The 19,293-nt window shown below is 45.1% G+C and overlaps 1 protein-coding gene across 2 annotated transcripts in view; it reads right to left on the reverse strand.

Moving 5' to 3' along the window:
* Positions 1–8,184: 8,184 nt before the first annotated feature.
* The window catches only part of Znf831 (zinc finger protein 831), a 110,156-nt gene continuing 99,047 nt past the window's right edge, over positions 8,185–19,293 (reverse strand). For both annotated transcript variants that reach the window (XM_041641936.1, XM_041641935.1), the window contains 2 exons: positions 12,080–12,231; positions 8,185–11,248 (listed from right to left, as the gene is read on the reverse strand). In XM_041641936.1, coding sequence (XP_041497870.1) covers positions 10,454–11,248; positions 12,080–12,231 — 947 coding nt within the window. In that variant the 3' untranslated portion in view covers positions 8,185–10,453. The remainder of the gene's footprint in view (positions 11,249–12,079; positions 12,232–19,293) is intronic.

Genomic DNA, 19,293 nt, shown 5'->3' on the forward strand with positions numbered 1-19,293 from the left:
TTTCTTCACATTCATTTTTTAAAGTTCTTTATACATTTTGAATAGTAGTTAATCTAATGTGTAGTTGGTAAAAATTGCTTCCCACTCGGTAGGCTGCTGCTTTGCCTGAATGACAGTGGCCTTTGCTGTGCAGAATCTTCTCAGTCTCATGAGGTCCCATTCATTAATTGTTGAACTTTGTTCCTGAGCTGGTGGTATTTTATCCAGAAAGTCTTTTCCTTTGCCAATAAGTTCAAGGCTATTCCTGACTTCCTCTTCTACCAGGTTCAGTGTATGTAGCTTTGCATTGAGGTCTTTGATTCATTTGAAGTTGAGTTTTATGCAAGGTGGTAAGTATGGATCTATTTGCCTTATTCTATATGTGTCCATCCAGTTTGGCCAGCACCATTTGTTGAAGATATTTTCTTTTTTCCAGTGTATATTTCTTGCTTCTTTATCAAAACTCAGGTGTCCATAGTTATGTGGATTTATGTCTGGGTCTGTTTTTGCATTTAAACCATACCGTTTTTATTATTATAACTCTGTAGTAAACTTGCAGTTGGTGGTATCACCATACCCCCAGCAGGTCTTTTATAATTCAGGATTGTTTCAGCTCTCCTGAGCTTTGGTGTTTCCATGTGAAGCTGAGAATTGTCTTTTCGAGATCTGTGATGAATTGTGTTGGAATTTTGATGGAGTCTGCACTGTAGACTGGTTTGGTTAGGACGGCCATTTTATCAATCATTGATCCACGAACATAGGAGATCTTTCCATCTTCTGATAACTTCTTCAGTTTCTTTCTTCAGTCTGTTAAAGTTTTTAATCATGCAAGTATTTCACTTGTTTGGTTAGAGTTACCCCAGGATATTTTATATTATTTGAATATATTATAAATTCCCCATTGTTCCTCCCTTTCTCAGCTAGGGTTTCTATTGCTGTGATGAAACACCATGATCAAAGAGCAACTTGGAAGGGGAAATGTTTGTTAGGGGTGGGGGTTACACTTTTCTATACATCACTGATGGAAGTCAGGACAGGAGCTCAAACAGAGCAGGAGTGTAGAGGCAGAACTAAAGCAGAGGCCATGATGGGGTGCTGCTCTCTGGCTTGCTTTCTCTGGCTTGTTCATTTTGCTTTCTTATAGAACCCAGGACCACCAGCCAAGGGACGGCCCCACCCACCATGGGCTGAGCTCTTTCCCACTGATCACTAATTGAGAAAATGCCTTACAGCTGGATCTCAATGAGGCATTTCCTCAACTGAGGCTCCTTCCTCTGTGCTGACTCTAGCTTGGGTCAGGTGGACAGAAAACCAGCCAGTACAGAGGCTATTGTGACAGGTGTTGCTTCCCTGATTTCTTTCTCAGTCTGTTTGTCCTTTCTGTAGAGGAGGACTATTGATTTTCATGTGTTCATTTTGTATCCAGCTACTTTGCTGGAAGTGTTTATCAGCTGTGGGGATTTCCCTGGTGGAATTTTTAGGGTCACTTATGTATGTTTCATATCATCCACAATACTCTTTGACTTCTTCCTTTCCAATTTGTACCCCTTTATCTTCTTGGGTTATCTTATTGTTCTAGCTAAGACTTCAAGTACTACATTGAGTAAGTATGAAGAGAGTGGACGATCTTGACTTGTTCCTGATATTAATGGAATTACCTTGGATTTCTCGGCATTTAAGTTGATGTTGACTATGGGCTTGCTGTAAACTGCCTTTACTATGTTGAGGTATGTTGCTTGCATTGCTAATCTCTCCGGGGCTTTTATCATGAAGGGCTGTTGCCTTTTGTCAAAGGTCTTTTCTATATCTAGTGAGATGATCATGTGGTATTTGTCTTTCAGTTGGTTTGAATGGTGGATGATGTTTATCGACTTACATAGTTTGTACCATCCTTGCGTCTCTGGGCTGAAGCCTACTTGACCATGGCAGATTATCTATTTGATGTGCTCTTGAGTTCAGGTTGCAAGTATTTTATTGAGTATTTTTGCATCAATGTCCATAAGGGAAATTGATATGTAATTCTCTTTCTTTGTTGGATCGTCAGTTTCGGTATCTTGGAGAAGGAAAGAAAGATAAGGGCAGACGCTATGTTTACTAGAATAGTTGGAGACTTTAATTGCTCCTACACCTTTTAGATTACCTCAGTGTTTCCCCGAGTGTAAAAAGCACACCAATGGTGGTATAAAGATGCTGTTTAAGTGGCACATGGATGAAAGATTTTAATGATTTTGTGTTTGAATATATAGTAGAACATTATGTGGTTTGGGTTACAGGGTAACTGTGGTCTTATAAAATAAAATGGGCACTGTTCATTTTGTTGTTGTTGTTGTTGTTTTGTGGAATAATTTGAGATGTATTGGCCTGGGAATTGGGGCAAAGAGAGAGGAGGCCACAGCAGGTGATCTGCTGCAGGCTGGAGCTGGGACTGGGGGACTGGGTTCGGAGGAGTGGAGGGAGAGGTGGAGATCTGCAGTTCGCTTATTAACCCTGTAAATAATCTCTTATGTTATATATTTTGACCATATTCTTTTCTGTCTCCCAACTCCTCCCAGATCCTCCTCACTGTCCTTCCCGCTCAAAACAAACAAACAAACAAAAATCAAACTCAAAACCCCAAAAGACAAAAAAAAAGATGTTAAAACTAAGCAAAAATCACATAAAAGCATCAGTGCATTTTGTGTTGACAAACTACTCCGAGCGTGGGGCAGCACTGGAGTGTGGTTGGTACACCCAGTGACATTCTGACTTAATCACAGTGCTGGATGCTTTTATTCAGCTTGACACAGGCTAAAGTCTTCTGAGAGAAAGGAACCTCACTTAAGAAAATGTACAGCCAGGCAGTGGTGGTGCACGCCTTTAATCCCAGCATTCGAGAGGCAGGGGCAGGCAGAGTTCTGTGAGTTCAAGGACAGCTTGGTCTACAGAGCAAGTTCCAGGACAGCCAAGGCTACACAGAGAAACCCTGTCTCAAAAACTTAAAAACAAACAAACCAGAAAAGAAGGAAGGAAGGAAGGAAGGAAGGAAGGAAAGAAGGAAGGAAGGAGAAAAGAAAAAAATGCCTCCATAAGATCAGGCTGTGGGCAGGCCTGTAGGGCATTTTCTTAATAATTGATTGATGGGAAAGGGCCTAATACATTGTGGATGATCCCATCCCTGGACTGGTGATTCTGCATTTTATAAGAAAGCAGGCTGCGAAACTCACTGGGGAGTAAGCCAGTAAGTAGCACTCCTCCACGGCCTCGGATTCAGCTTCTGCCTCCTGGTTCCTGTCCTGACCTTCTCCAATGATGGTTTATGATCTGGAAGTGTAAGTCAAATAAACACTTTCCTCCCCAACTTGCTCCTTGGTCATGGTGTTTTATCACAGCAACGGAAACCCTGTTGTGATGAAGAGACACCATGACCATGGCAAGTCTTGTAAAGGGAAGCAAGACTGGGGGTTTGCTTATGGCTTTCGGGGGCTTAGTTGATAATTATCATGATGTAAAGTATGGTGGTATGTATGTATGTTGTTTGGAAAGGTAGCTAAGAGCTACATCGAGATCCGTAGACCAAGAGGGGGGAGAAGGAAGAGAGGCGGAGGGCAGAGGAAGGGAGGGAAAGAGAGGGATGGAGGGAGGAGAGATAGGGGAGAGGGAGGAAGGAAGGAAAAGAGAGAGGAGGGGAGGGAAGGAGAGAGAGAAGGAAAGAGAAAGAGGGAGAAAGATAGAGAGAAAGGGAGGGAGAGAGCATGCACATGACTGGGTCTGGCATGGACTTTTGAAACCTCAAAGCCCACTCCCAGTGGCACACTCCTTCTAATCCTTTCAAATAGTGCCATACACTTGAAATAGCATTCAAATATATTAGTGTCATTGTGAGTTATTTTATTGCTCTGTTCATTTAGCAGAATAATAGTAGTAGGTTATCCCCTAGCCACACACACCCCAAAAAAGGTAGTAATGTGCCACAGGGAAAATCCACTTGTTTTACAATAGAGTATCACTGTATACCCTATCTGAGTGGCTGAAACTCATGGGGATCTGTCTGCCTCTTCCTCCCGTGTGATGAGATCAAAGGCATGCACTATAACACCTATTTATTTATTTATTTATTGTTAATCACTTGCATAAGTGTGAGGCTGTGTATGTGCATGTGAGTGCAGGTGCCGAAGGAGGCCAGAAGAGGTCACTGTTTCTGCCCTGGAGCTGGAGTTATGGACAATAATGAGCCGTCTAATGTGGATGCTGGAAATTGAACTTAGGTCTTCTATAAAACCAGTACAGCACTATTAAATTCTCAGCTGTGAATTCTGATGGCAAAAGCTCGCCTGTATACTTACAGTTCTTCATGAGGTCATCAATTTCGGTATCTTGGAGGGGAAAAAAAAAAGATAAGGGCAGACGCTATGTTTACTAGAATAGTTGGAGACTTTAATTGCTCCTACACCTTTTAGATTACCTCAGTGTTTCCCCGAGTGTAAAAAGCACACCAATGGTGGTATAAAGATGCTGTTTAAGTGGCACATGGATGAAAGATTTTAATGATTTTGTGTTTGAATGTATAGTAGAACAGATACCTAACTATTATACGAAACGAGATGTTTTACAGATATTGTTGCTTAGAGTGATAATATCTCCTGTATTGCAGAGATTGTTTTAAGTAAAAAGATTAAGAAAATAATATACCCATGAGTGCTATATTAAAACGTATGAGCAAAAAACATTGAGATGGTTTTCAAGTGGCTGGAATTTGAAAATCAGTGGACTAATTTCTTGCAACCGGAGTTTGAGGAGGTAGGAAAGAAGCAGATAAGAGCCACAGATTAGTCCATGTGTTCCAAGGCCCACTCACACTGTTTCTTCCAAAGCATCAGACCCACTGACCTCACGAAGCTGTGTACGCAGGAACAATGTCGCGCTGGGCTGTAAAGCATTCTTGCACGATGAGCACATACGCCATCTCCATCAAGAGGTCTGGCTTTGATGTGCAAGTGTTTTCTTTGTGGATGAGTAACACTAAGCTTCCAAGAAGCATCAATTCCATGGGGGAAAGTTTTCGATTATTGTACTGTGGATAGTACTCTCGTGTGGTTTCAAAGTTTAGCTACACTTAAGAATTTTTTCAAAGCATTTCTAAGTGAAAAACTATAAATTAAGGCAAGTCGTATGACAAATGGGGCACAGGGGGGTGAGTAACAGCACAAGAAAATAGGGTAATTTGCTATTATCTCACCCTTTCGTTAACTGGAATGGAATTCCAATATGGCAGACAGAGTGTCTGGTTAATGAGTTGGGAACAATCCGAAGTTAAGCCTTACAGGAAATTATTGTTTATGGTGAGTGGTTTGGGTGAAAATTAATAAATCACACAAGACATTTTCATTTTTCAGTTTTATTTTTATCAAAACAAAATAATTTAACCATATAAAGAAGGGGGAACATTCATCAACCAAGAAGCCAAGCGCTTCCCCATCACGAACAAGGGGTAGAGCCATAAGCCCCACTGTCTGCCTCTGTGAGCTGGTGAGTCAGTCTTTAGTGCTCCCAGTGGCCAGGACTGACTCTTTCCCAGGCTCCTTCTCCCCAGGGTGATGCAATTTGCTCACATGTCTGCGTACCCCTTCGGAACAAACTATGCATATCACCACATCAATGTAAGGTATGGAGAACACGGCACAAGGGTTGAGATCCACTCAAGGGTGTTCAGGGTCCAGACATCTATATTTAGTGAGTTTCGAAAGAGACAGACAAATGTAGTGTTTCAGAAGGTGGTGCTTCCTTAACCGGGGACCAACGACTGGAGTAAAGAAAAACACACGGGCTTCTCTTGCTGCAATTGTAGGGCTGCGACCGCCCAGAGCCAGGTGAACCATGTTCCCCCTTCGCCTATTAAATGACATCAAGGGAGCTAACAGCCGCACGTTCCTGGAACTATAAAAATCTGCTGTACCAGGCAGATTTTGTGCAAAATGCAAATCTCCGTACTGGGGGAAGAAATGAATGATGCTATCATTGTAAGTGATGGATGTGAGCTCGAGGAAACACATTTCGGCATGAGACTGGGAACCGTTTGTCATCCCCGCTGAGGACAAAGGTCACCGGCACTGTGGCAAGGCTGGCATCCTTCGGATCCAGCTTTAGAAGGGCAGCACTCAGGAAAGGGAAGTTCCAGTTGGCTCTGAGTTACCCACCAAGTTGTTGGCTGTGCTTCTATTAGAATCCAGAAGACTCTCTCTCTCTCTCTCTCTCTCTCTCTCTCTCTCTCTCTCTTTCCCCCTTCCCCTGTGCCTCTCTCTCTGTCTCTCTCTCTTTCATTCCCCTCTCCCTCCCCCACCTCTCTGCCCCCCTTTCCCATCCCCTTCTCTGTGGTCACTCTCTGTCTTTTTCCCTCCATCTCCCTCCCCTCTTTCTCTGTTTCTCTCCCTCTCCCAACACCACAGGCTGTCCTGGTTACTGTGAGGTGTAAGCCTTGGGTCTTGGGCCTTCATTTCCTTTAAAATGCCAAGTTTAGACTTAACAGGAAGAAAGAGCGATTCCTATGGCACCTTACAACAAGGAGGATGAGGCTGGCCACCCAAACTCACAAATCTTTAAGTGTTGGCCAAGTGGAGAGAGATGCCTTGTCCCTCCATGCATCTCAAAATGTGGCCAGGCACAGAAGTTAAGGGGGACAGTCAATGACCAGTGGCGGGAACCATGAGCAACGGCATTTGCATGGCAAGGAACAGGAAGCTGTCTTTCTCACAGTCCCTGCAGGTAACCCTGGGATGATATTTATGCAGGGAGTTGAAGCACCCATTGCTTCAACCTCCTACATGAGGGTCCACGGAGTAGCGGTGCTGGCAAAGAATGCACTGGCCTTGCTGTGAAACATTTTTATGTGTGAAGCTGGGCATTGAACCCAGGGCTTCATGCTTGCCAGGCAAGCGCTCTACCACTGAGCTGCATCCTCAGCACTGAACATAGATGGGCTTTGCCTGAACTGCCATGAGATGTGTACTTGGGGTATTGTCAAACGGCAGCAAGAACCAACTGGAAATACTAGACGTTTAATAACTCAAGCTGAGTTTGGGGTTCTTTGGGTAAATGTTTTCTTATAATTTTCTTATCATTGTATTTTGCCTTAAGAAAGTTAGATTTATAAAAACCAGTGACCATATGTTATATTATATATATATACATATAATTTATATTATATAAAGGACTCCCCATTAAAACCAAACGAAACAATATCTTACTTTAGGATATTTTTCAGTAGCTAGCTCCTCCCAAGGTTTTTCAAAATAAATGTCTGATAAAAAAAAATCTATGGAAATACAAGGTTCACAAATTCATGTTGGTTTAAAGTAAAGGGCCCCTGGCAAGACTGACACTCACTAAATGACCAGGTGGAGCAGGGTCTGGCAAGCTGCCTGTCTCTGTCATAGACACAGGGCTTTAAAGAGATGGAATCAATACTTTGCACCGTTGGATATAGCCTAGGGGGTGGCAGCTGGCTATGGTGACTTGGAAGAGACTGTGCTCCCACTGTGACATGTGGCATTGTGTGCTTTTTAGGGCTATGCTTATGTATATATATAAGATGGGCCTGGTGACACTCTTAGGTTTCAGCAGTCACCTGGAAATCAGGGTCTAGAACAGCAGCTCCCTGCCTTCCTGGCAGTGTGACCTTTAATACAGTCCCTCATGTTATGGTGAGCCCCAACCATAAAATCATTTTTGTGGCTAACTCATAACTGTAATTTTGCTACTGTTATGAATCATAATATAAAATCTGTGTTTTCTGATGGTCTTAGATAACACTGTGAAGGAGTCATTTGACCTCCCCAAAGGGGTCTCAACTCCCCAAGTTAAGAACCACTGACCTGAAAGGTAATTTTCTTCCCTTGCCCTGTACCTCCTGAGACAAAGGAGCCAGTTCCACCTACATACATGTTCCACCTACATACACGTTCTCTTCCACTCAGTTTTATGTTCATTGTTTTATAAATTCTGATTTTTAAGGTAGGTGATGATACTCCAATGATGTGGGATCTCATTCTATATATGTGTTGCTTTTATTGGCTAATGAATAAAGCTGCTTTGACCTATGGCAAGGCAAAATATATCCAGACTGGAAGAGATAGAGAGAGAGAGAGAGAGAGTAGGTGGAGTCAGGGAAATGCCATGGAGCTGCCAAAGGTGGCAGACACCAGACCCTTACTAGTAAGCCATAGAGAGAGAGAGTAGGTGGAGTCAGGGAAATGCCATGGAGCTGCCAAAGGTGACAGACACCAGACCCTTACTAGTAAGCCATGGCCCTGTACCAGCAGCACACAGATTAGTAGAAAAGGGTTAATTTAAGATGTAAGAGTTAGTTAATAAGAAACCTGAGCTAATAGATCAGTGTTGTAATTAATGTAGTTTCTGTGTGATTATTTGGGTCTGGGCAGCCAGGAAACTAAATGCAGCCTCCTCGTGTAAAATGGTGCCCAATGTGGGGCATGAACCCATGATGTTGAGATTAAGAGCCTCATGCTCCCCTAAATCAGGATTGCAGGAGTAATTAGAGGACCCTTCCCTCAGTTCATATACTACACAGCAGTAGTAGCCTAACAATATCTGTGAATCAGTTCCCCAAAATGACGACTCTGGAGCAATGGCTTCCATGGGGACATCTCCAGCCCATGAAGACACAGCTATAAAGGGAACCATGGTCTCTCAATTAGCTAATCCCACCAGGATTCAGCCCTATAGACACAAGTGAGCTCCTCTGACCAGGTCTCACTGTCATGCACAGAGACAGCCATCCCCAAGGTCTCCCAGCCAAAGACCGGGTCAGGACTGTGCCTCCCCTAGAGCTCTTCCTCAGCTGCCCTTCTCTGGCACAGGCCATCCAAAGGGCAGAGACCACTGTGCCATTCTCATTTGCTTTAAGAAGCATACAGAGGTGACGTCTAGTTCTTTTCAACTCCTGTTGGCTGGGTTTGCCATCACTGAGCTATCTAAACATGTATGTGATGACCATAGACAGAAGGACCTACTAAGAGGAAGTTGCTTTTGCTGTGGCGTTGAAGTTCTCAGTGAATAACAGCCACGCTGGGAAGGTGACATGGGAATACTAGAAAGTGGATCAATCTTCCTCACAGTAAGGACTTAGGAAACTAGGTTCACACGTGTTGAGATGCTTCTCATGGCTGCCTTGCCTGGGAGTACAAGATGTCACGTGAGCATCATTACCTTAGAGTTAAGCCGAACATTCAGCCAGAAATCACAAACTGTACAAAATCAAACCAAGGCAAGTAGAAAATTGTAGAGGAATGAACAGTGTAAACTTCTTCAAGTTTCCCCCTTGCACTTAAGGGGACGAAGAGGAAGTCTGGGAACCTGGGGCCTGCATAGAGGGCTGGCTGACGCAGACCTATCTGCCTCTGCACGGGGGTGCACCCGTTTGAAATACTGGGGGATTTGATCCATGCTGTTCTGAAATGCCCAACGCAAAGGCTGATTTAATTTGACAGCAAAATAACACCAAGTCCCCAAAATAAAATTACCAAGATGTAAAACAGCATCAGAACTCCAATTAGTTTTATGTCCTGGAAGCTTCTAGAGGAAGCCTAAAAGACTCCATCATGAGGAACAGGCATCAGTTCAATCTGTACAGATTGCTAAAATGTAGCCCTCTAATTGAAATTGCTCAGAGCCCAATATGACGAAAATAATCAGAGGGAAATAAGTGAATTTTCCCCCTTTTAAAAAAATGACTCATTGCAGTGACTATTTTACTGACTTAATGCAATGTTCCTTTGCAAGATCTAAAAAAAGAAAAAACAAAAACACAAGGCTTTTTTGGCACTGGGGGGTCTAACAGGAAAGGCACATGTACAAGGGCCATAGGTGCTCGTGTTACTGGAACAGAAACAGGTACTGACCATTTGTGCAACACTTAAAAGGGCCTTAGGCATTATGACGTATTTACATTGTCCACTGGGATGGCTGGCTGGCCCTGACCAGTTTTGAATGCATCTGGACTTAGTCTCCAAAGTTCACAGAACCATCTTGGTGCCCAGTCCGTACCCCATCCTTTTTCCTCAAGCCACCCCAGTGACCCCAAGTATGTTTGCCACTCTTCTTAGTGATGGAGATGTCAGGAGCTTGACCCTGTGGGTCTCCCTGGTCAGGAACGATGTCACATATGGCTCTTCCAGTTAGTGTCCTCTGACTGCATGAGGCAGGCGAGGATCACTGTGTCATGTTGGAGCTGTGGATGCTGAGCCTCTTGAGATGGTAATTCTGGCCATCTTGGCTCTTCCAGCTCAGTGTGGAAGAGTCCAAAGTCTGTCTGAGAGACACTGAAGAAAGGCATGGCTGTTTCTGGGCATTGTGTTGGTTAGAGCTGGCTTGAAGGACCCTCAGACGGCTTTCATAGCCTATGGATGTTGTGTGAGTGGTGATGTTATCTCTGGCCATCCCCAGTCCTTGGCCATGGCCACCATCTTTCTCCTGAAGCACATCATACCTCTATAACCAGTCTATCTTCATCATCACTGCTGGGATCGCTCAACTCCACCCGAGTCTGTTTTCTCATTCCTTCCAAACTCCTTTTCCGGATGGACTTCAAGGGGGCTTCAGAGACCTCTGAGGGTTGTCCTTGGTCAGAAGGAGCCATGAATTCTTCCGTGCGACATGTGCTGCTCTCACTTCCTAAAGCTGCACATGGGACGCTCACTTCCCTCTGCCCATACTGGGTCCAGGAGGGAAAATCTGCCTGGGGTCTCACTTCCTCCTGGTGTGAACTAGTCGAACCTGGACCTGATGGCAGCATTTCTAAACGTGTTCTTCCAGGTGATATTGGGCTAGGTGAAGGTCTCCTAGGCAGGAGAGCCTGTGCTATGCTTTCTGGAATGGCTCTTCTATCTGGGGAGCTTTGGGCCAGTGTCTCTTCCATATGGGACTCCACACTGTGACCCCCCAGTGTTCTGTGTCCTGTTCGTGTCCCCGTAGGAACACAGATGGCTGCCACAGAGGTAGCAATGTCACGGTGGGGAAATGTTCCTTTCGATCTAAGGGATGGAGGCGGCTTTGAATCATCTGGGGAGATACACAGGCTGGCAACTAAGGAGACTTGATCCTGGGAAGGTGGCAGTGGAGTCCCTGGGGGTCCCACATCAGAACCCTTGCCCTGGGGCAGGGGATCTTCCTGAAACATTGTCAAGCACACATTGGATGGCAGAGATTGTCCTGACCCATTGGCATGATCCTTCTCCTGAGAACAGTCATTACGCTCACCAGCAGATGGAGAAACATCCTACAACAAAGAGCAAAGGGGGAAAAGTTAATTGGCACAAAGAAAACTGTGATCTGAAACATGGTCTGCCATGAAAGAAAGGTCTTGAGGTCCCGACGGCGCCTCCCTGAGCGTGAACCTCAATAGGATGTCCTCAATAAGCTTCCATTAATAACTGATCAGCCCATTAACCTCAGCCAAGCTCCTGACTGATACAAAAGCAGTTTCTGTGTAAAGCCAAACAACCCCATTACCCAGCTGGTCCCACACTTCCTGTCTCCTGGTCCACCTAGGGTGCTTTCGCATTGCAGTAACACCGAACATATGCCTTAGCATCTTTCTTCTGGGGGAACTAATCACGCAGACTTGGGGTTTTCAAGAAAACCTGCCAACAGTTTCACAACCAAAGCCGACCAGTAGCATTGTGACATAGCCCCGGGTGTAGGTCAACTGTCTACCTGGCTCACAACAGGCTTTCTTGGTTGTTTCCCACTGCATACGCTGCTGGCTGGCACCAGAACTTTTAGGGGTTTTCCTGTCTCCACCTCCCATCTCCCTGTAGGAGTGCTGAGGTTAGACCCTCAAGATGTGTATCCAGCCTTGATGTGGGTGCTGGGGATTTGAACTCGGGTCCTCACACTTGAATGGCAAATGTTTTATTTATTGGACCATCTCCCCAGCTCCAAAAGTAGCTAATTTTTCAGTGTAGAATGTTTGGGAAATTTTTTTTAGTCTGGTTTTAGGTTTGTAGAAGGAGATCAGGTAATTTCACCACATAGACAATGATATGGAAATAAAGGCATAAGTCGAGATGATGGGTAGGCACTGGTGCCTCAGAATGGTGGTTCCCACCTTTAGAGTCAAACTGTCTCTTTCCAAGATGGTTTTTGTGCCAGGGGAGATGGGTTCTGAAGATTGTTGGCAGTCACCTTCCTTCTCTTTGCTCCCACGACCAACAGGCAGGTTTGGGCTGGCACACGATGGCTCTCCTTGCAGATGCAGACCTGCAAGAGGGAGCGTGTTTTATAAATACAATCATGAAGTGGACCAAGAACGATGAGGAGGTGGTCCAAGTCTCTACAGTGGGCCTCCGTTCACACAGTGTGTCCAGGACTCTGATCACCTCCAGCTCACACTTGGACAAATGCATCGTCTTCACATCCTCCAAGGAAGGAAACAGTAATGCCAAGACACCAAGGTGATGACTCCACAACCATATACATTGTACACAGAGTTGGGCACGGTGTCCACTCTCATCACATACATTGTACACAGAGTTGGGCACGGTGTCCACTCTCATTACATACATTGTACACAGAGTTGGGCGTGGTGTCCACTCTCATCACATACATTGTACAGAGTTGGGCACGGTGTCCACTCTCATCACATACATTGTACACAGAGTTGGGCGTGGTGTCCACTCTCATCACATACATTGTACACAGAGTTGGGCGTGGTGTCTGCTGTCATCACATACATTGTACATATACATTGTACACAGAGTTGGGCGTGGTGTCCACTCTCATCACATACATTGTACACAGAGTTGGGCACGGTGTCCACTCTCATCACATACATTGTACACAGAGTTGGGCGTGGTGTCCACTCTCATCACATACATTGTACACAGAGTTGGGCACGGTGTCCACTCTCATCACATACATTGTACACAGAGTTGGGCGTGGTGTCTGCTCTCATCACATACATTGTACACAGAGTTGGGCACGGTGTCCACTCTCATCACATACATTGTACACAGAGTTGGGCGTGGTGTCCACTCTCATCACATACATTGTACACATACATTGTACACAGAGTTGGGTGTGGTGTCCACTCTCATCACATACATTGTACACAGAGTTGGGCGTGGTGTCTGCTGTCATCACAGCACCGCCCTCCACATCTGGGCTTCTTGAGTAACCTGGTTCTGGAATCAGGTGGCAAGAGTAGAGAACTTGCTAGACCATGGATTAGAACACCTTGGTGATGACTTGGCCACCACCAGAGTGCCAGGCAGCAGGGGGAGAGGTGGGCACCTGGGATGCTGTCATTTGCTGTGGCTGATGTCAACATGTGGGAAGGGAAGAGACAGAATAGCCTCTCACACCTGTTTCCCCTTGTCCCCCTTACTCTCTCCTCCATTTCCTCGCAGGACTCCAGAATCAGGCCAAAAGAACCACAGGGTGATCCTTCCCAAAAAGGCAGACTGCATTATGAGATGAGCTGATAAAAGAAAAAAAAAACTTTCTAGAATGCCTGAATCCCTAGAAGATACACTGGGCACACTGTCAAATCTGCTTTTATTTTGATTAAAGTTTATACAAGCCCAGAGTTTTAAAACCTTTCTACTTGTTAGGAAAGCTAGCAACCCCTGCTGCCCACCCAGCCATCCTTTTTCATTTTGGAGCCCTAGAGCTTCATCTCTCTCTCTCCTGTTGCTATGCTTACAGGCTGACCTAAGACCTCCTTCAAGGCCAGGAGAGAGCAGCTATTCTTCCCAGCTAGGACGAAGCACACTTGCCTCGCTCCATGCTCTTGACCTTCATGTGCACAGCCCTGACTCCACACCCTGTGTAGGTGGTGTTCTAAGTCACCACTAAGCTGGTAGAAACTGAAACTGCATTGCCTTATATAAGCAAAGTCGTTTGCCTCAGAGTTAGTGCCACGTCCCCTGTGTGCCTTTCTGCAGATACATTAAAATCACCCCAGACTCCCAAACAGTCTTACATTTGATTTCTCTCTGGACAAGCTAAAGCTCACGCCTTAAGCTTGTAGTAAATGTTGTGGGTTCTCTTTCCCATTAAAAAAAAAATGGAAGGAAGTGATGGCGGGAGAGAGGGAATAAGGAATGGAGAGGAGGAGAGAAGAGGAGGGAGGGGGAAGAGGAAGAAGGTAGGAAGGAGGAAACGACAAGAAAATTGAAAGAGGGAAGAAAGAATGAAGGAGGGAAAAGACAAAAAGAAATGATAATGATAATATTGATAATGATATTAATAAACAATTTGCTGGTCTTCACCAGTGGTTTTCCATTATAGGCCTTACTATTATAGGGTCATCTGGCCACACTGTCAAGTTAGAGGCCTACAACCAATGCTGGGTGCAACGTTAGGCACTTTTAGAATCCCTGCACCAGGGAAGCAGAGGCAGGAGGGTCCCTGGGTCTTGCTGGTTGGCTAGCCTAGCCCAGTGAGTAAGCCCTAGACCAAGGGGAATCTCTATCTGAAAATAAACCCAGTCAATGGCACCTGATAGCCTCTGGTCACACATGATATCGCCTCCCCAAACCGTCACCTATGGGCATGGATATCACAAATCAATTAGATGCCTAAATCTTCCTGGGCTTCTAAAAGTGAACAAAGTCTGCAGAAATATGCTGCCCCTTAGAGTTGAGCACAATCATCGATAAAGCTCGTCTCTCTCCACCATCAGTTTCTAGGATTACTGTGTACACTCATCCTGAGCGAACCAGCGCTGGTAAAGAACAGAGAAAGACAAAGGTTTAGAAAGTGGTGGGTTTCCCTTCAGTATGGCCTCAGCGAGCACCCATGTGACAGAGCTGTCAACGACGAAGGCACCAGCTGCTGGTGCTCCTCCTCTGGTTAGCAAGTGTGGCCCTGGTCTTCAGCAAAACAGGCGCTGCACTTCCTGAGAACTCAGAGACGACACGACAGAGATGAATCTGGTCCTCACAGGATCCTGTGCTAATGGGGACAGAGATATAGGACGGGGGAGAGACATGGAAAAGAGTTTGAGATAGCGCAGGGTGTTGTAGGAGCTGCGGGCTGCTTTTTGCCACCCAGCTCCCGGCTCCTGGCCGCTTGGCTAGCTTATGCCCCGAAAGAACAACACACAAATTGTATTCTTTTAAACACTGCTTGGCCCATTAACTCTAGCCCTTACAGGCTAATTCTCATATCCCGATCAACCCATCTCTAATAATCTGTGTAGCACCAGTCTTACCGGGAAAGATTTAGCATGTCTGACCTGGCAGCTTGCTTCATGGTGTCTGCCCGGGAGAGGGGAGCATGGCCTCTGAGCTCACTTCCTCTTCCTCCCAGCATTCTGTTCTGTTTACTCCTCCCACCTATGTTTTAACCTATGAGGGCCAAGCAATTTCTTTATTATAATTAACCAATGACCTTCCTCCATCAGCAGGGCTCGTGAAGCAACAAGGCAAAGGGTAGGAATATGGCAGAGAGTGGCAATTAGGAACTGTTGTAGACAGAACAAGACACAGAAGGTAAGGGAGAAACTGGTCACAAAGGTGGGGAAATACTAGAGAGAGATGATAAATGATGTTGAGAGTGATTGCATTGTCCACATGCAAAGGATACTCTAGAGGAAGGAAAAACAGCAGCTAGGAAGGAACCTAGGGCTAAGACTGCAGCTGGGCCAATGACACCAGTGTGGGAGGAGGGTGTAAGCAAGGGGGAGTGAAGCAAAGGCAGGGCTGTCAACAGGTATTTTTATCTCAGAGTACAAGTGTCTTCTTGGGAAAAGCCAATGTTTTCAGTGTGGATTGATGATGTGGGATGGTCTTCTGTATACTGTGAATATGGTCTATTATCAATTGCTTAATAAAGAAAGTAGTCTGGTCTGTAGCCAGGTGGAATGGAGACTTATGGGAAATCCAAGCAAAGTACAGGGGAAAAGAAGGCAGAGTCAAGGAGATGCCAGCAGCCACCAGAGAACCAAGATGTGAGGTTACACCACAACCATGTGGCAATACAGAGATTAATAGAAATGGGTTAATTTAAGAGGTAAGAGCTAGTTAATAATAAGTCTGAGCACCAGGCCGAAGCATTTGTAATTAATATTAAGCATCTGAGTGTTTATTTGGGAACTGGCAGGCAGGAAAGAAACCACCAATTACAGATTGACATTTGTTTTTTTCAAAGATACATGTTGATGGCACCTGAAGATTGGCTTGGAGGGAGAAAAGCATCCGAGATAAGAAGCCAGTTCCCAGGTCTCTAGGGCCTCCTGGGAGGCCCAGATTCCATGTCCCAGCCAGGGCGAAGAAAGGGTGGAGAAAGAGGGTTTGTCTCAGGACCTGCTTCTTTCCCCCTCAGGAAGCTGTCACAATAGCTGTGTCTATGGCTCCATGGTTGCCAAGGACAGCCACTCTAAGTGGATGGCGCTTCATCCCCACGGTGACAAAATGACCAGGCAATTCATTCAATTTAATGAAGAAATAAAACTAATTAGTATAGGGAAAATAATCAGATTGGCCAAACATCTTTCCAACAGGTTGTTTGGGTCTTTAAGCTTGAGCAGAAAGGTCGTGGGCACATTTGACCAGTAGCTTCTGGCTCATTCGAGAGCGCAAAGGAAGAAAATCTATTGATTTAATTTGGTTTCAACCCTACAGTCTGCAGAGAAAAGTGAATTATCTCTAATAATTGTGAAAAATGTCCAAAAAATGTCACTGAAGTGTGTTAAACTAATTTGGATTATTGAAGCAGGACACTAACTTGCTTTGAAATGAATGGCCCCTTTCAAAAAGCAAGCCGGGCTCTGGTCAGACCTTAAAGTGCAAAATGCCATCTGTTTAGGCTCCATCTCCACACACTCCGAGTCACTCCCTTCTTCAGAATCACAGATTCTACCGTCTCCATGTGTCTTCAGGGCCCGGCTGCCCACACTCAATTACAGAAATCTTATTAGAGAATTCTCTCACCCAGGCTCTCTGCTGCGTGATCTTCCCCTGATTAAAGGCCACACTCTTAATAATTTCTCTCAGAAATAATTGCCATGGCATGTCAGGAGGAAAAGACTGCTTAAGCAGTTACAGCAACTGCGAATTTAGCCCTCTTGAAAGGGCTATGTATGAGAAACTGTAAAATAATTAAAAAGAAAACGCAGGCAGAGACAACATGACAGAACTGATGTGGGATTATGGGCCTCTGTAATGTCAAATCTGCTTGGGGCTGTCACATTTCCAGGCCTTATTAAAATGCTAATAAATGTATTACTCAAATATCATTATCTCAAAATGTGCGTAATTTGAATAATTTCTTTTGGTTTGTCCCAATAGCTCCCCAAATTCCATTCATGTGGAGTCCACAGACTCGGAAATCTGAGGTAGGAATGTCAGCCTCCAGTATCAGCCTGCTGCCCTTCTGAGCGAGTGGAGATTATAAACAGGAAGGTGGGTTTGGCTCTGGAACTCGTAATTGATTTGAGATTAAATTGTTCAAAAGTGTCTCTGCATTAAGGAACACACAATGTGCTGGCAATTAAAACAAGCAATGAGTTAAAAGAGAGCTGGGCAGATCTTTAAAACTAATCGTACTGGGAATAGTTATTTGCTCATTTATTCAAGTATTTATTGAATCCATCGTAAGTCTATATTTTTGACCTCTTCCTGTTGAACTGCAGTATTGACCGAACATGGAGTGTGGTCGAAACTGCTCCAAGAGCAGTAAGGGAGGTGGATGCCACTCATGGAAATCACAGTCTAAGAGGGGACAGAGATTCCTTTTGTTCTCCACATGTTTTCATTATTGTCAGGGGGCACAAGTGCCACAGCGCACACCTGGAGGGGGTCAGTTCACTCCTTCCACCTTGTGGGTCCTGGGATTGAACTCAGGTCTTTAGGTTGGATGACAAATGCCATCCTCACACACACACAAATGTCACCAAGCAGGGGTTATCAACACCGTGAAAGACGCAACAAGTAGATGTTCAGACAGTAAGGTGGTGTCCCAACCTCACGTCTGTCCACAGAAGGATCTGAAACCACCACTGCCGGATGGCGCACACCTTTAATCCCAGCACTCATGAGGCAGAGGCAGGCGGGTCTCTGTGAGTTAGAGGCCAGCCTGGTCTACAAGAGCTAGTTCCAGGACAGGCTCCAAAGCTATAGAGAAACCCTGTTTCTAAAACAAACAAACAAACAACAACAACAACAACAAAAAGACTTGAAACCATCCAGGCAGTGCCTGTCCCTGGGGCTGTGTCACTAATAAATCTGAGTATTCAGCCATGTAACTATCCTACCATTTTCTTGAAGTCCCTGGTGTGTTGTTTGAGTGGCTACCTTCATGTGTTACTGACGTCTGACTGTTCGTGTAGTCTCTTTAGGACACAGTATGGTGCAAAGTGGTGGCCAAGGCCTTCGGGTCTTCTCAGCCAGAGAAGATGGGCGATTTTGGATGCTGACGGCAGCCAGGAAGTGATGGGAAGCCTAGAAGCCTGTGGGCAGTTGGAGAGCTGGCAGAAACAGCATCAGCCTCCAGCTCTACCAGCAGGAGGGACCCAAAAGAGGGCCAGAAAAGCCTGTTTAGCAAGGAGAGCCTCTGGTATTTCTGCTCTAATGCAATCTTTGGAAAGTTCTCCTCAGAGCCATCAGGAGCCTTTTCTTTCAGGGTCACTTTCCCAGTGGTTCTCATCACCTCTCTTTCTCTGATGAAAGGCAATCAGGCTTGACTCCCCTCATGGACATCCTGTACCTTGGCTATGTTTAGGACAAAAATGGTACTTAAAATCTTGCCTGGACTCTTTTTTTTTTTTTAAATTGTTTTTAACATGTCCATTCTGTAAAAGTGAACCCTTCAATACAGAGTGGAGATGGGATTCTGAAATCATAATGGCTGGTGATTAGAGAGATTGCAGGTGTTAAATGCCGAGGTGAACCAAGACTGGTACTTTGCACACTCTGGGTTTTAAAGTCTCTTGTTGCCAAGTGAAGATTCTGTGTGGATCTCTTCCCGGGATGCAATCAACACACCTGCAGCAGAGGGTCATCACTCCTTAAGATTTACACACCCACGAACGGGCAGAAATTACTTTGTCTCAGCAATTTCAGAGAACTGTGATTTAACTAAGAACTATAGAGAAAGAATTAAAACTCCTCCATTAATCCTAATAATAATAATTTTTAAAAAAAAGTGCAGGGAGGGCATTAGAAGAGACATAGGAGAGCCAGTCAGAGAGGGAGGGTCTTCCATACCCCCAGAAACCCCTTCTGAGGACAGAACCCCAAGGCCAGCCCAGAGGCCGGGAGCAGCTGAGATACCCAAGATGGGTACAGCAGCCAACCAAGGCAGGGCCTAGTTTTGGTT

The sequence above is a fragment of the Microtus oregoni genome, unplaced genomic scaffold, assembly GCF_018167655.1.
Source record: "Microtus oregoni isolate MIOR12 unplaced genomic scaffold, Mior012 000071F_ref0000514, whole genome shotgun sequence".
Classification (NCBI taxonomy): domain Eukaryota; kingdom Metazoa; phylum Chordata; class Mammalia; order Rodentia; family Cricetidae; genus Microtus; species Microtus oregoni.